Source organism: Molossus molossus, unplaced genomic scaffold (assembly GCF_014108415.1).
Source record: "Molossus molossus isolate mMolMol1 unplaced genomic scaffold, mMolMol1.p scaffold_m16_p_17, whole genome shotgun sequence".
Lineage (NCBI taxonomy): Eukaryota > Metazoa > Chordata > Mammalia > Chiroptera > Molossidae > Molossus > Molossus molossus.
In genome coordinates this window covers 55261476-55279834 of record NW_023425352.1, presented here as the reverse complement: position 1 = coordinate 55279834, position 18359 = coordinate 55261476, and the positions used below count along the sequence as shown (strand labels likewise).

General features: G+C 36.5%; 1 protein-coding gene across 17 annotated transcripts in view; it reads right to left on the bottom strand.

Moving 5' to 3' along the window:
- The window catches only part of ADK (adenosine kinase), a 630959-nt gene that overhangs the window by 402902 nt on the left and 209698 nt on the right, over positions 1 to 18359 (bottom strand). Inside the window, exon 1 of one of the 17 annotated variants that reach the window (XM_036265175.1) lies at positions 16613 to 16721. The exons of 15 other annotated variants lie outside the window; for them this stretch is intronic. In XM_036265175.1, the coding sequence (XP_036121068.1) occupies positions 16613 to 16617 (5 nt within the window). In that variant the 5' untranslated portion in view covers positions 16618 to 16721. Of the gene's footprint in view, positions 1 to 5432; positions 5452 to 16612; positions 16722 to 18359 lie in introns of those variants that run through there. One more of the 17 variants, XM_036265180.1, reaches the window with a different exon arrangement.

Here is an 18359-nt window from a genome sequence, read left to right as displayed (position 1 = left end):
ATATCTATCGATAACTGAATCTACAAACAAAATGAACAAGCAGAATAGAAATATTCTCATAGATACAGAGAACATTTTGTTGGTTGCCAGATGAGAGGGAGGATGGGGGAATGGGTGAAAAAGATGAAGGTATTAAGAAGTACAAACTGGTTGCTAGACTGACAAACCTCAAAGGGAAAGGGGTTGGTGGGTGGGAAGAAATAAACCAAAGAACTTACATGCATAACCAATGGACACAGACAACAGTGTGGGGAAAGGCAGGAGGGGGGTGGGAGTGGGGAGGAGGGGGGTCAATGGGGAAAGATGAGGAACATCAGCAATACATTCAACAATAAAGACAAGTTAAAAAAGAAAAAAAGAAATCACCGCAGGCTATAGGGAGTGGCACAAAGTGTACACAGTAGTGAAAGGCAAGGGTCTGAATCCAAGACAACTCTATCCAACAAGGCTATCATTCAAAACTGAAGAGCTTCACAGACAAAAAAAAAAAGCTAAAGGAATTTACCACCACCAAACCAGCACTGCAGGGAATGCTAAAGAAACTGCTGCAAGAAGAAGAAGAAATAGAGAGAGAGAGGGGAACACAGGCATAAAATTAAAATGAGAACTAATAGGAGAGTATTATCCTAAGTGAAACAAGCCAAGCAGAGAAAGAAAAATATCACATGATCTCACTTATTTGTGGAATATAATGAACATAACAGTCTGAGGGACAGAGTAGACCCAGAGACGTGGAAGTAGGGTACAGACTGACAACCCTCAGAAGGGGGTTGGGAGGAAGGGAAGAGATAAACCACAGAACTTATATGCATGTATGCATAACCAATGGACATGGACAACAAAGCTGGGGACAGGGTGAGGGTGATGGGGAGAAGGGTTTTAATGGGGGGGAAAAAAGAAACATCTGTAACAAAAATAAATTAATAAAATACATAAATAAATGGGTATGGCTGTGTTCCAATGAAATTTTATAAAAGCCAAAAAAAAAGGGAGGGGGAACTAATAAGTATCTATCAATAATAATCTTATGTAAATGGCTTAAATGCTCCAATCAAAAGACACAGGGCAGCAGATTGGATAAGAAAACACAATCCATAAATGCTATTTACAAGAGGCCAACCTCACTGCAAAAGACTCACAAAGGATGAAAGTTAAGGGATGGAAAACAATTTTCCAGGCAAAAGGAACTGAAAAAAAAAACCCAAAAAACTCTTCTATCAATACTCATATCTGATAAGATACACTTCAAAAGAAGATCAATAAGAGACAAAGAAGATCACTACATAATATTAAATGGATCAATCCAATAAGAGGATATAACCCTGGTAAACATATATGCACCAAATATAGGAGCACCAACATATATTAAAAAACTTCTGGAGGACTTCAACATAGAGATCAATAGCAATACAATCATAGTGGGTGACTTTAACACCCCATTGACACCACTGTATAGATCTTCTAGACAAAAAATTAACAAGGAAACAGACTCCTTAAATGATGAACTAGATCAGTTGGATTTAATTGCTATTTATAAAACATTTAACCCCAAAGCTGCAGAATATACATTGTTCTCAAGTGCACATGGGAAATTCTCAAAGACAGACCACATGTTAGGACACAAAGTAAGTCTCCACAAATTGAAGAAGATTGAGCCCATGCCAGTTTTGCTCAGTGGATAGAGCATTGGCCTGCGAACCTGAGAGACCCAGGTTCGGTTCCCGCTAAAGGCACATACCTCAGCTGCAGTTTGTCCCCTGCCCCAGTTAGGGTCATGTGGGTGGCAACCACTTGATGTGTCTCTCACATAGATGTTTCTTTCTCTCTTTTCCTCCTTCTCTCCCTCCCACTCTATCTGAAGATAAATACAAAAATGTCCTCAGGTGAGGATAAAAAAAAAAAAAAAAAGATTGAAATCCTATCAAGCATCTTCTCAGATCACAATGGCATAAAACTAGAAATCAATTACAGCAAAAACATTCAAACACATGGAGGCTAAATAGCATGTTATTAAACAACAAATGAATTACCATGAGATCAAGAAAGAAATGAAAAACTTCCTGGAAACTAATGAAAATGAACATACAACTACAAAATCTATAGGACACAGCAAAAGCAGTCCTGAGAGGGAAGTTCATAGCAATATAGGCCTAACTCAAAAAAGAAGAACAATTTTTAATAAACTAACCCAACGCCATAAAGATTTAGAAAGAGAACAAAAAGAAAAACCCAGAGTTAGTAGAAGGAAGGAAATAATAAAAATGAGAGCAGAAATAAATGACACAGAAACTAAAAAAGCAATTCAACAGATCAATGAAACCAAGAGCTAGTTCTTGGAAAAGATAAACAAGATTGATCAACCTTCAGCCAGACTCACCAAGAAACAAAGGGATAGAACCCAAATTAATATAATCAGAACTGAAAGAGGTGAAGTAACAATGGACACCACAGAAATACAAAGGATTGCCAGAAAATACCGTGAACAATTATATGCCAAAAAAATCGACAACCTAGGAGAAATGGACAAATTCTTAGAATCATATACTATTCCAAAACTCAACTGGGAAGAGTCAGAAAACCTAACCAGACCAAGAACAATTAAGGAAATAGAAGAAGTAATAAAACCCCAACAAAAGAAAACCCTAGTCCAGATGGCTACACAGGAAAGTTTTAACAAACATTCAAAGAAGAACTAACATCTATTCTCCTAAAACTATTCCAACCAAATTCAAGAGGAAGGAAGATTTCCAAGCCCTTTTTATGAGGTCAGCATAATCCTAATCCCAAAACCAGATAAAGACACTACAAAGAAAGAAAATGACAAGCCAATATCCCTGATGAACATAGATGCCAAAATCCTTAACAAAATATTAGCAAATCAAATCCAGCAATGTATTAAAAAAAGTTATACACCATGACCAAGTGGGATTTAACCCAGGGATGCAAGGATGGTACAATATTCATAAATCGATAAATGTGATACACCACATAAACAAAATGAAAGATAAAAATCATGTGATCATATCAATAGTCACTGAAAAAGCATTTGACAAAATCCAGCATCCATTTTTAATAAAAACTCTCAGCAAAATGAAAATAGAAGGATCGTATCTCAACATAATAAAGGCCATTTATGACAAACCTACAACCAACATCATACTTAATGGGCAACAACTAAAAGAATTTCCCTTAAGAACAGGAACAAGCCCTGGCCAGTTTGGCTCAGCGGTTAGAGTGTTGGCCTGTGGTCCGGAGAGACCCTGGTTTGGTTCCCGCTAAGGGCATGTACCTCGGTTGCAGTTTGTCCCCGGCCCTGGTTGGTCGTGCGGGTGGCAACCACTCGATGTGTCCTTTTCTTTTTTTTTTTTTTAATCCTCACCCGAGGATATTTTTCCATTTTTTGTACAGATAGAGTGGGAGGGAGAGAGAGAGAGAGAAACATCGACGTGAAGGGACACATCGAGTGGCTGCCACCCGCACGACCAACCAGGGCCGGGGACAAACTGCAACCGAAGTACGTGCCCTTGGCGGGAACCGAAACCGGGTCTCTCCGGACCGCAGGTCGACGCTCTAACCGCTGAGCCAAACCGGCCAGGGCCGATGTGTCCTTTTCAAATCAATGTTTCTTTCTCTCTCTCTCTCTCTCTCTCTCTCTCTCTCTTCCTCTCTCTCCCTCCCACTCTATCTGTACAAAAGATAGAAAAATGTCCTCGGGTGAGGATAAAAAAAAAAAAAAACAGGAACAAGACAGGGATGTCCACTTTCACTGCTCTTATTTAACATAGTACTGGAAGTCTTAGCCACAGCAATCAGACAAGAAGAAAAATAAAAGGAATCCAAATTGGAAAGGAAGAAGTAAAACTGTCATTATTCGCAGATGACATATTATATATAGAAAACCCTAAGGACTTCATCAAAAAACTACCTGATTTAATAAATGAATTTGGCAATCTAGCAGGATTCAAAATCAACGTCCAGAAATTACTGGCAATTTTATACACCAACAATGAACACATTGAAAGTGAAACAAAAATAATCCCATTTACCATTGTAAGATACCTAGGAATAAACTTAACCAAAGAAACAAAGGACCTGTTTGCAGAAAACTACAAGACATTGAAAAAAGAAATGGAAGAAGATATAAAAACGTGGAAGCATATATCTTGTTCATGGATTGGAAGAATTAACATCATTAAAATGACCATACTACCCAAAGCAATAGATTCAATGCAATCCCCATTAAAATACCAACAACATATTTCATGGAACTAGACCAAATATTCCTTAAGTTTATATGGAACCAAAAAAGACCCTGAATAGTCACAGCAAATTTGAAAAAAGAAGAACAAAGTAGGAGGGATCACAATACTGGATATCAGGTTATACTACAAAGCCATTGTAATCAATATAGCCTGGTACTGGCACAAGCACAGGCATATAGACCAAAGGAATGAAACAGAAAATCCAGAAATTGAACCAAGACATTATGCTCAATTAATATTTGACAAAGATGGCAAGAACATATAGCGGAGTAAAGACAGCCTCTTTAATAAATGGTGTTGGGAAAATTGGACAGCTACATGCCAAAAAATGAAGCTAGACCACCAACACCATATAGAAGAATAAACTCAAAATGGATAAAAGACTTAAATGTGACTTGTAAATCCATAAAAATCCTACAAGAAATTGTAGGCAGCAAAATTTCAGACATAACATGCAGCAGATTTTGCACTGATACAAGACCTAAGGCAAGAAAAACAAAGGAAAAAATGAACACATGGGACTGCATCAAACTAAAAAGCTTCTGCACAGCAAAAGAAACAACCATCAAAATGGAAAGGGAACCCACTGTACGGGAGAACATCATTGCCAATGATGCATCAGATAAGGGGTTAATTTCCAAAATATATAGAGTACTCATACAACTCAACAAAAGGAAAACAAAGAATCCAATTAAAAATTGCCCTGGCTGGTTTGGCTCAGCGGTTGGAGCGTCAACCTGTGGACCACAGTCCCAGGTTCAGTTCCCGCTAGGGGCATATACCAAAAAAGAAAAAAACCAAAACGTGGGCAGAGGACCTAAATAGACACCTCTCCAAACAAGACATACAAATGGCCAAGACGTATATGAAAAACTGCTCAATGTAACTAATCATCAGAGAGATGCAAATTAAAACAACTATGAGGTTTCACCTTACACTTGCCAGAATATCTGCCATCAACAAATCATCAAACAAGTGCTGGTGAGGGTGTGGTGAAAAGGGGACTCTAGTACCCTGCTGGTGGGAATGCAGACTGCTGCAGCTACTATGGAAAACAATATGGCGTTTCCTCAAAAAATTAAAAATTGAACTGTCATTTGATCTAGTGATCCCACTTCTAGGAATATATTCTAAGAAGCCTAAAACACCAATCAGAAAGAATACATGTACCTCTATGTTCACAGCAGCACTATTTACAATTGCTAAGATCTGGAAACAGCCCAAATGTCCATCAATAGACGAGTGGGTAAAAACGCTGTGGTACATATACACAATGGAATACCATGCAGCTGTAAGAAAGATTTCTTATCCTTTGAGACGACATGGAAGGACCTGGAGAGTATTATGCTAAGCAAAATAAGACAGAGAAAGACAAGTATCACATGATCTCACTTATTTGTGGAATATAATGAACAAAATAAGGTAATGAACAAAATAGACCCAGAGACATGAAAGCAGGGTTCAGACTGACAATTTCAGAGGAGGGGATGGGGAAAGGGAAGAGATAAACCAAAGAATTTATGCATATAAAAATAAACAATGGACATAAACAACAATGCTTAAAATGGGGAGAAGTGGGGAGAATGTGAGGAGGGTGTCAATGAGGAACAAAGGAGAAATATCTGTAACAACAACAACAAAATAAAAATAGCCCTGAATGGTTTGGCTAAGCGGTTAGAGTATTGGCCTGTGGTCCAGAGAGACCTGGGTACGGTTCCTGCTAGGGGCATGTACCTCGGTTGCAGTTTGCCCCCGGCCCTGGTTGGGTCGTGCGGGAGGCAGCCACTCAATGTGTCCCTTTCACGTCGATGTTTCTCTCTCTTTCTTCCTCTCTCTTCCTCCCACTCTAACTGAACAAAAAATGGAAAAATGTCCTCAGTTGAGGATAAAAAGATAAAAATAATAATAATAGTAATAACAATAATAATAATAATGAGGTCAATCGCCTGCCTTTGGAATAGTTCATACCAAAGATCAGATTCAGAGCTAAAGGACTACAGAGAAGTGATCAAGCTAAGGAATCATTTCTGATGTTAAAGATATAGTTTGTGCCCTGGCCAGTTTGGCTCAGGAGTTGGAAGCGTCGGCTCTCAGATCAAAGAGTCTCGGGTTCAATTCCATTCAAGCACACATACCTCAGTTGTAGTTTAATCCCTGGCCCTGGTTGGGGTCGTGCGGGAGGCAGCCAATTGTTGTGTGTTTCTCACATCGATGTTTCTCTCCCTCCCTCCCACTCTATCTGAAAATTAATGGCAAAGTATCCTCAGGTGAGGATTAAGAAAAAAAAAAAGACACAGCATGTGATAAATAACTGCAACGGGAAGATGTGGCAGAGGAATGACAATTCTGAGATTTCTAGTTTGGATGACTAGTTAGATGGTATTAGGAAAGGAGATAATAGGAGAGAAGAAAAATCATATGGAGCAAAGGGAAATCCTAAGTAGTTGGCTGACAAACAAAAAGACATTTCTGTTTAGGGAACTGATTGCAATGAGGTAAGATTTGTTCCCTTTAATCTTTTGCATGGATTGGGGCACGTAAGTCATATCTTGGTTTTCTTGGTATATTTTCTAGATAATACAAAATGTTTTGTTTGTCTATGAATGGTCTACTTTGTCTATGTCAAAACTGTCAATGTACCTGGTGAAATACTTTAAAGAAACAAAAAGTTCACGCTACAACATTAATAAACTGTGAAAAATACTTTAAAGAAAGAAATAAAAAGTTCAGGCTAAAACATTAATAAACCGCCAAACTATGATTATAACTTAATAAGGAAATAATGGTTATGTTTTCTAACTTATTTAGGGATGAAAATGTTTATGATATCTTTACATTTTATGGAAAATTAAATATTTCCACTATGTGATTTTTTTTTTCTATAGGGAGTGATGTGTGGCAATTTTGCATTTTATAGATTTATTCTTAACAGTCTCCTTTTGGCTGTCTGAATGGAGTGGGCAAATAAAACACCTAAATCAAAAGGCTGAACGAATTAAAAGGAAAGTAGTGATCCATTTTCTTACTACCAATCTATCTGTGAAGTTCAAATGAATAAAGTATACAGCTTTTATGATGTTAAAATACACCAGAGGTCAAGTAACTTAAATAAAACGTTAGAGAAAAACTGGTTCAGTGATTATCAAACTTCTTTCTAGGTGAGAGCTTCCAGTTGACAGAAGCAAACAAAGAATAAGAACAACAAATATTATAATATAAAAATATTTAAAGCTTTTCTACATTAAACAAAAATCAAACAAAAAAATTTTTTTAAATAAAGAAGAGGCCCTGTTGCTCAGCCAGTGTGGCTCAGTGGTTGAGTATCAACCCATGCACCAAGAGGTCGCCGGTTCGATTCCTGATCAGAGCACATGCCCAGGTTGTGGGCCAAATCCCCAGTGGGGAGCGTGTAAGAGGCAGCCTATCAATGTCCTCTCACATCGATGTTTCTATCCTTATCTCCCTCTCCCTTCCTATCTCTCTAAAATCAAGGAAAAAAAAAAAAAGAGCCCTAGCCAGTTTGGTTCAGTGGTTGGAGCATCGGCCCACAAACCAAAGGGTCGAAGGATTTGACTGCCAATCAAGGGCAAGTACCTGGGTTGCAGGTTCAATCCCAGGCCCTGGTCAGGGTCATGCAGGAGACAACCAACTGATGTGTCTCTCTCACGTCGATGTTTCTCCTTCTCTCTCCCTCCCTCCTTCTACTGTATCTAAAAAAAAAAAAAATCAATGGAAAAATATCCTCAGGAGAGAATTAACAATAAGTAAATAAATAAACAAGCAACTAAAGAAATGTTAAAACAAATTTTAAAGTGATCATTATTTTTACTTAAAAAAGATTTTTAAAGTATTTTAAATATGATTTTATATATTAATATTAATTTTAAATGCTTTTATTAATTCAATATTTTAAAATATTTTAATATTCTCATACAAAATAAAAATATGACTCAGGTAAATTAACAAAAGAAAAATAAATGTTGATGCTGTGGCTGGTTTGGCTTAGCAGTTAGAGCATCGGCCAGTAGACCAAAGGGTCATGGGTTCGATTCTTGGTCAAGGGCATGTACTTGGGTTGCAGGTTCAATCCCCAACCCTGGTCGGTGTCACGCGGGAGGCAACCAATTGGGGTGTCTCTTTCACACTGATGTTTCTCCCTCTTCCCCTCCCTTCCTTCCACTCTGTCTAAAAATTAATGGAAAAATATCCTCATGTGAGAATTAACCACAATAAAAGAGAGAGAGAGAAAGAGAAATGTTGAAAACAATCAGTCTCATTCACTAATCATCAAATACATACAAACAGAGATTTCTGGACATTACATTAATCAATAATATAAATTATAATATTCAGTATTAGTAGAGATATGAAAAAGCTGATATAACCACACCGTATTAGAGACAGACCTGTTTTGGAAAGTACTTTAGCAATACATATGAAGAATCACAAATATGTTTATACCCTATTATCACAAAATTCTATTTCTATCACTCCATCATAGGGAAATAATCCAAATAATAAATAATGCTATATGCAAAAGCTGCTCATCCTACCATAATATATAATAAAGTAAAAACAATGGAAATATCCAAAAATAGGAGAATGATTAAGTAAATTATGGTAACTATCTTGGAAGGAATATAATAAAGCTCATATAATAATTATTTGTATGCTATATTATTCTAGGAAGAAATTATGATAGCTTATAAAGATATTTATAATATAGAGTACATATATTAAATAAATGCCCGAAAACATTAAAAACAGAGTAGCGAATTAAGATTTAGTTGAAAGAACACAGAATATAAGACATGAATATTTCTAGTTTATGAAAACCAAGATATAATATGGAACATCCTTATATTTACTGTTCAAAGGCATTTTCAGTATATAAAAATGTATTCTACATGTTCAGTTTTCTTTAGAAAATTTTTAAATGACCAGAAGGAAATAGATTAACATGGCTACAGTATTTTTTTATGTAAGCCTTTTTTATATTTCCTACATTTTGATCATGTGCTTATTTCAATTTACAATGAAAGCATTTTTATTAAAGATAACTTTGAATTAAAAATTAATATTACTGGAGTTTAAGAATTTCTGGAGGACTAACCTTATGGGAAGAAACATAAAACAATATACTGTATACTTCTAAAGAAGTTTTCATACTTATTCTGAAAGTGTATTGGAGAATTTAAATTCTACATAATGCTTTCCATTCTTATCACATATTGCTAAATACTTACTGAACAATTTAGAATTCCTGACAATTAATATGATGGTTTTCTATATATACATGCTTACCTTTGCAAAAAAAAGTAAAATACAGGGAAGTAGAAAAAGGTTTCAAATGCTAATGTGGTAGGCAAAGCTGTGCCAAATACTATTTGGTCCTGGTTTATTAATCTCGGGAGACACAGCACCACCTCAGAGTGGTACTATGCACAAGAAAAAGTATCAAATGAGTCCGGCTGGTGTCACTCATGATTAAGCGTTGACCCATGCACCAAGACGTCACTGGTTCGATTCCTGGTCAGGACACATGCCCAGGTTGTGGGCTCAATCCCCAGTGGGGGGCATGCAAGAGGCGGCCAATCAATGTTTCTATATCTTTCTCCCTCTCACTTCCTCTCTCTCTAAAATCAATAAAGGAAACATGTCTTTCTAATTTTTTTTTTATCCTCACCTGAGGACATTTTTGCATTTATCCTCAGAGCGGGAGGGAGAAAGGGAGGAAGAAAGAAAGAGAAATATTGATGTGAGAGAGACACATCAACTGGTTGCCACCCACACAACCCCACCCAGGGCCGGGAACAAACTGCAACCGAGGTATGTGCCCTTAGCGGGAACCAAACTGGGGACTCTCTGGTCTGCGGGCCGATGCTCTAACTGCTGAGCCAAACCAGCCAGGGCAAATATTTTTAAGTATCAAATGAAATGATCAAATATAGAAATGTAATGTCTACTAAGAGATAGCACTGACTTCTGGTAAAAATAAAAAGAGTACTGATGATCATAAGCATGCTATGAGCAGTAGCAAATAGTTTCTAATTGAGCAACAGCTGGGCAGTGACTAAGTGACCAAAGTAAACACAGGCAAGCTAACATAATCCACCCTTAGAATAAAAGCCCTTTTGGCATTGAAATCAAGGTACAAGTATTAATGGAAATAAATACAGGGTGGTATATTACAGAGACCACATTTTCAAAAGCAATAATTATTATAGTAACTAGAACATGGGAGACAGGTTATGGGAAGAAAACGTTAATGGAAGAAAATTATGATGCTATACCAAAGAGAAAGTAGCTAGAATTTGCTGCTTGTGATTAAAGTATACTGATCTTTTCATAAGATTACAACCAGTTTCCACTTTATAAAGTTCAGAATGAGAAACAAACATCAAATAACTTTTTCAATGAGTTTTAAGAGGTAGATTAGTAACAACAGAAACACAAGCAGAGACAAAATATACCCAATGTGACAATATGATAAACTTGTTCTGCTTTGAAAATTTAACACTCAAGAATAAAGAATACCCAGCAAACAAACAAACAAAAAAGTCAGGAGTGTGAGGTCAGAAAAACAGTATTTGTTGTTCCTAGAAACATACAATCTTCCAAAACAGAATCAGGAAAAATCAAAGAATCTGAACAGATTACAACTAGCGAAATTGAAGCAGTAGTAAAAATTTTTTAAAATTCCCAACAAACAAAAAGTCCTGGAATAGATGGCTTTACAGACAAATTTTACTAAACATCAAAAGAACACCTATCTTCAAACTATTCCAAAACATTCAAGAGGAGGGAAGACTCGCATGCTCATTTTATGAGACGAGCATTATCCTAATTCCAAAACTAGGTAAAGACACTACAAAGAAAGAAAATTACAGGCCAATATCCCTGATGAAAACAGATACTAAAACCCTCAACAAAATATTAGCAAACCAGATCCAGCAATACGTTAAAAAAATAATGTAACATGATCAAATGGGATTTATTCTGAGGATGCAAGGTTGGTACAATATCCGCAAATCAATAATCATGTTACACCACCTGCATATCAACAGATGCAGAAAACAGATTCGATAGAATCCAGTACCCATTTACGAAAAAACTCAGCAAAGTTGGAATAGAGGGAATATACCTCAACACAATAAGGGCCATATATGACAAACCCACAACCAATATCATACTCAATGGGCAAAAACTACAAGTGTTCCCCTTAAGATTGGGAACAAGATAGGGATGTCTGCTTTCACCACTTTTTTTAAAAATTGAATTTATTGGAGTGACATTGGTTAATAATAATAATACAGGTTTCGGGTATACAATTCTATAATACATCATCTGTATATTGTATTGTGTGTTTAAGTCTCCTTCCATCACCATTTACCGCCCCCCACTTACAATGAAACCGCTTTTATTAAGGATCATTTTTTAATAAAAATTATTATCACTGGAGTTTAATTCAGAATTTCTTGGTATTCAATTTCTTCTAATTGCTTCAAAAAGAATAAAATACCTAGAAATAAATGTAACTAAGGACGTAAAAGACTTGTACTTGAAAAATTATAGGACACTGAAGAAGATACAAATAAGTGGAAGCATATACCAAGTTCACAGATAGGAAAAATTGACATTATTAAAATGTCCACACTACCCAAAGCAACCTATAGATTCAATGCAATTCCTATTAAGATACCAATGGTGAATTTCACAGAACTAGAACAAATATTTCAACCATTTACATGGAACCACAAAAGACCCCGAATGGCAAAAGCAACCTTAAGAACTAAGAACAAAGTTGGAGCCCAGCTGGTGTGGCTCAGTGGATTGAACATCCTCCAAGGGACTAAGAAGTCCCGATTCAATTCCCAGTCAGGGCACATGCCCAGGGTGTGGGCTCCATCTCCAGTGGGGGGCATGCAGTAGGCAGCTGATCCATGTATCTCTCTCACATTGATGTTCCTATCTCTCTCTCCATTCTTCTCTCTCTAAAAAAAATTAATCAATAAAAAAAAATATTTTTAATAACAAAGTTGGAGGAATCATGCTACCTGATATCAAACTATACTATAAGGCCATAGTAATCAAAACAGACATATAAAGGGGATATAAAATAAATTCAATAAAAAAATAAATTTAAAAAACAGACATATAGATGAAAGGAACAGAATACAGAGCCCAGAAACCTACACCTTCATAGTCAGTATTTGACAAAGGAGACAAAACATACAATGGGGTAAACATAGTTTATTCAATAAATGGTATTGGGAAAATTGGACAGATGTTTCCAAAAATGAAACTAGACCACCTTCTTATACCTACATAAAAATAAACTCAAAACGGATTAAAGAGTCAAATGTTAGACTTGAAACCATAAAAACCCTAGAAGACAACACAAGTAGTAAAATCTCAAAAATTTCTCGTAGCAGTGTTTTTCTTTTCTTTCTTTCTTTCTTTTTTTTTGAACGTATTTATTGATTTTAGAGAGAGAGAGGAAGGAAGGGGAAAGTGGGGAAGAGAGAGAGAGTGTGTGTGTTGGGGGGAGAAATTTCTTTTGTTCCACTTATTTATGTATTCATTGGTTGCCTCTTGTATGTGCTGTGACTGGAGATCAAACCTGCAACCTTGATGTATCAGGATGACATACTAACCAACTAAGCAACCTGGTCAGGGTTATTTTTTCTGATGTGTGGCCTCAGGCAAATAAAAAACAAGAAAAGAAAAAGGGAACTACATCAAACTTAAAATTTTTTGCACATCAACAAAATGAAAATGAATGGGAGAACATACTTACCAATACATCTGATAAGGGGTTACTATCCAAAATTTATAAAGAACTTACACAACTCAACCCCCCACCCAAAACACACACACACACACACACACACACACACACACACAAATAATCCAATTAAAAATAGGCAAAGGACCTGATAAACACTTCTCCAGAGAACATACAGATGGCCAACAGATACCGGAAAAGTTGCTCAACATCACTAATCATCAGAGAAATGACAATTAAAACCACAAAGAGATATCACCTCCCATCTGTTAGAATGGCTATCATCAATAAATCAACAAACAACTGTTGACAAGAATCAGGAGAAAAGGGAACCCTCTTGCACTGTTGGTGGGAATGCAGATTGATACACCCACTGTGGAAAACAGTAGAGAAGTTCCTGAAAAAATTTAAGATGAGGCTGCCTTATCACCCAGTGATTCCACTTCTGGTAATATATCTGAAGAAACCCAAAACACTTAATTTGCACCCCTATCCCTATGTTCATTGCAGTGTTATTTACTGCCAGGATCCAGAAGCAGCCCAAGTGTCCATCAGTAGATGAGGGGATAAAAAAGCTGTGGTACATTTTCACAATGCAATACTACTCAGCCTTTAAAAAGAAGAAAATCTTACCCTTTGTGACTGCATGAATAGACTTGGAGAGCATTTCGCTAATTGAAATAAGTCAGTCAGAGAAAAACAAGTACCATATGATTTCACTCATATGTGGAATCTAATGAACAAAATCAACTAACAAGCAAAATAGAGACAGACTCAGAGAGAGTAGACTGACAGCTATCGGGGCAGGGGGAGGGTGGGGTGCTCAGTCCAAGGAGTGGAGGGATTGAGCAAAAATTTAAAAAAACTCATGGACATGAACAACAGTGTAGTGACTGCTTGGAGGTGGGGGTTGGAGGGAGGTAGAAGAAGATATAGGGGGAATTAATGGTGACAGAAGGAGACTTGACTTGGGGTGGTAAACACAGAAGTCAGGGTACAGATGATGTGTTGTAAAATTGTGCACTGAAACCTGTATACTTTTGTTAACCAGGGTCACCCCATTAAATTCAATAAAAAGAAAAAATAACATTTGTTGGAAGATGTAATATAGTAATGTATATTCACCGTAACTTGGAAAAACAATCACAGGACTCTTTATTCCACTGAGATCCATACATAAGGATCTGAATGAAAAGATAAGTCTTACTGAGGATCAAGTATGGTTTAATTCAATTTGTAAGATTTAAAAAAGGTTTTAAAATCTAGAGCATTTTGAATTCCTATCTTCATTTGGTTTTTAGGTTAAGAAGTTTCTTCCAAACTATCTAGTTTTAACCTTATAGGAATTACCTATAAATCAAGCAAGATAAATGACAAAGCTATATAAATGTGAAAATTTTAATAGAAAATTTTAGAAACACAAACTTTTTATTTTCTGACATTCTTGAAAGAATTAAGTGATTTACCAGCAATTATATTTTTCATTTTACATAAAACTAATTCCTGACAAGTCTGACATCCTATGTTCGGTCTGAATATGTCATAGTGAACCTAGTGACTAAGGATACTAAAGCATTGTTAATAATTTCTGACTTAAACATGACTGATCTACTATTTAAAAAATATACTTATTGAGCCCTGGCCGGTTTGGCTCAGCGGTTGGAGCGCCAGCCTGTGGTACAGAGAGACCCGGGTTTGGTTCCCGCTAAGGGCATGTACCTCGGTTGCAGTTTGTCCCCGGCCCTGGTTGGTCGTGCGGGTGGCAGCCACTCGATGTGTCCCTTCACATCGATGTTTCTCTCTCTCTCTCTTCCTCTCTCTCCCTCCAGCTCTATCTGAACAAAAAATGGAAAAATGTCCTCGGGTGAGGATAAAAAAAAAATATATATATATATATATATATATACTTATTGATATAAAAATACTTTTAATAATTACTATAGATATTAACTTTGAGAAGGTTATACTATTCAGAATATATCAAAAACTCTCAAAATGTAGTAATGATAAAATAATCAATAAAACATTGGGCAAAATATTAATAGAAACATTGCCAAAGAAAAGATAAAAGTGGCAAATAAGCATAAATTTTAACATCATTATTCATTACAGAAATCAAAATTAAAACCATAAGAAGATACATCTATTAAAATGACTTAAAAAATTCACAATATCAAGTGCTGACAAGAATGTAAAGCAATTGAAACACTCATACATTGCTGATGGAAATGAAAAATGGAATAGCCTCTTTAGAAAATAATTTGGTAATTGCTTTAAAAATTAAACATGTAGTTAGTTACCCAAAAAACTCAAGCACATGATGGTTTATAACAGCCTTATTTATAATCATCAGATACTTCAAACAATCCAAATGTTCCTCAATTAGTGAATGGATAAGCAAATTGTGGTATATCCATACAAGGAATACTATTAAGCAATGAAAAGAAACAACTAATACATTCAAGAACATGAATGAATCTCAGAAATATTATGCTATTTGAAAGAAGCCAGACATAAAGAGGCTATGCACAATATGATGCCATTTATTTGACTTTCTGGGTAAGGCAAAGCTATAGGGACATACATCAGAGTAGTGGTTGCCAGCAGCTGAAGATAGAGAAGAAATTGACTACAAAGAAGTATGAATTTAGGGGACAATGGAAATGTTCTATTTTGGTGATGGTTACACAAACTGTATACACTTGTCCAAATTAATAAAATTTTATGCATAAAAAATAAATTTCACTCTATATAAATTATACTTCAATAAATCTGACTTATTAAACACACACACACAATCTAGGTAACCAATTAAGGACATTCCAAAAAGACAATTTCTCCCTCTCTTCATTTATGTGTATACATATGTACATCTCTACCTAACTACCTACACAGAAAGACATAAACATGGATACACAAAGACATACATAAAGCACATTTGAAACTCAAAACAATCCTAAAGATTAATACAATTATCGCAATTTTGGGGGGAGGGAGGGAGGGAGGGAGAGAAGGAGGAAGAGAGAGAGATGGAGAAAACATTGATGTGAGAGAGATACATTGACTGGCAGCCTCCTGCACAGTTCCGACCAGGGCCAGGGATGAACCGCAACCGAGGTACATGCCCTTGACCAGAATCAAACCCGTGTCTCATTGGTCCGCAGGCGGACACTAACAGCTGAGCCAAACCAGCCAGGGCCAATTATACCAATTTTCTAAGTATAGATATAAATTTAGAGTTTTAGTGACTAATTTTTTAAACTTTGGATTTTGAAATAGTTTCAAAATATGAAAAGGCTGCAAGAATAAGAAAACACTTGTAAAGATTTTGCCAAGATTCACCCATTTTTGCACGTTTTTCCTTTTCCTCTATAGATACATCAATATCCAGTTATTTCAAATCATTCTGGAGTAGGTTATACATCATGTACTTTTATTATTTGAAAACTTCCTCAATGAAAACTTCCTCAGAAGATGAAGTTTATATCTGTGAAATCATTTGATTTTGGGGTTACTATGGATATGTCAATTAATCTAACGCAATCCAAAGCTACTGCCTTACCTCATTTCTTGTCATCTCCTTCTCCATTACGTATCTCTCTTCTAGAGAGACCCCTTGCTCTTAGGTCCAGGATAGAGCTCAATGCCCCTAATGGATAAGCGCCTTACAAGGAAAAAAGAGGACTAAGTGGAATAGACTGGGGATGATACACTGAAAAGAGGGCTTGCCTGCTCTATGTTCAAAACACAAGTCTGGGATCTGTGTTGGACTTTTTCTTTTCAGGAGTGATGGTGTCTGTTCTTGAACTACATTCTCCACCTCTTCCTTCTTTTTCACAGTTCCCATTCTTTTTTATCCTCTTCCGAGGACATTTTTACATTTATCTTTAGACAGAGTGGGAGAGAGAGAAACATCGATGTGAGAGAGACACATCGATTGGATGCCACCCACACGACCCCAACCTGGGCCTGGGACGAACGGCAACCAAGGTACATGCCCTTGGCCGTAATCGAACCCAGGACCCCCTGTTCCATGGGTGACGCTCTAACCACTTAGCAAACCAGCCAGGGCTTTCATTGATCTCTTAAGCCTCCCACCCACTTCTACTCTCCTAAAGTACAAACATACAGAAGCAGTAAGAGCTTTACTGAAATATGATGCTTTTTATTCTACTTAGAAAAAATTTTAATTCTTTTTTTTTTTTAAATCCTCACCCGAGGACATTTTTGCATTTATGTTCAGACAGAGTGGAAGGGAGAGATGTAGGAAGAGAGAGAGAGAAACATTGACTGGTTGCCACCCACATGACCCCAACCGGGCCGGGGAAAAACTGCAACTGAGGTACGTGCCCTTAGCGGAAACCAAACCCAGGACTCTCTGGTCCGCAGGCCGACGCTCTAACCGGTAAGCCAAACTGGCCAGGGCAGAAATTTTAATTTTTAGTATATTCTGTCTCCTAGTAATTCTAAAGGTGAAGACTACATGTGATTATATTTGTGTCCCTTGCTTTTAAGAGGGGTGAGGAAAATCATATTCATTATCCTCCAAGCCCAGTTTAAGTTACTTTTGATGGATTTCTCTTTAGTGTCAGACTTGTTACATACTAAAGAAAATCCAGCCAAAAATTAAGAAAACATTAAAAACAGAAAATAAATATGCATATTTGGAATAAAAATTCATATGGCCTGAAACTAAAAGAATTACTTTTTAATAAAAGATAATTGTGGTTTTTTTTATCCTCACCCGAGGACATTTTTCCATTTTTTGTTCATATAGAGTGGGAGGGAGAAAGAGAGAGAGAAACATCGATGTGAAAGGGACACATCGAGTGGCTGCCACCCGCACGACCAACCAGGGCCGGGGAAAAACTGCAATCAAGGTACACGCCCTTAGCGGGAACTGAACCCTGTCTCTCTGGACCGCAGGCCAACGCTCTATCCGCTGAGCCAAAACAGCCAGGGCAAAGACAATTGTTGATTAATTATTTTTAAGATGTATCCAGAAGATTAATTCTAAAAAGGTAAAAAGAAAAAGAGAATAAAAAAGGGATAAGGGAGAGAAGAAATTAAAGAACAGAAATAGCTCTTTAAATTATAATGGAAATTTTTTTCTAGTTATCTGATATGAAGTAAATACTACTTGAAATGAGAAAGATTTTATGATTATACTATATAACTTAGCCCAACAATTCTTATATTAAAAAATACTTAGAAATAAGATATAAGAAGAATTATGAACAGGAAAATGTATGCAAAACCACACTCTACAATTTCTAGTCAATTTTTGGGCAATTGCTTCTCACTTTCTC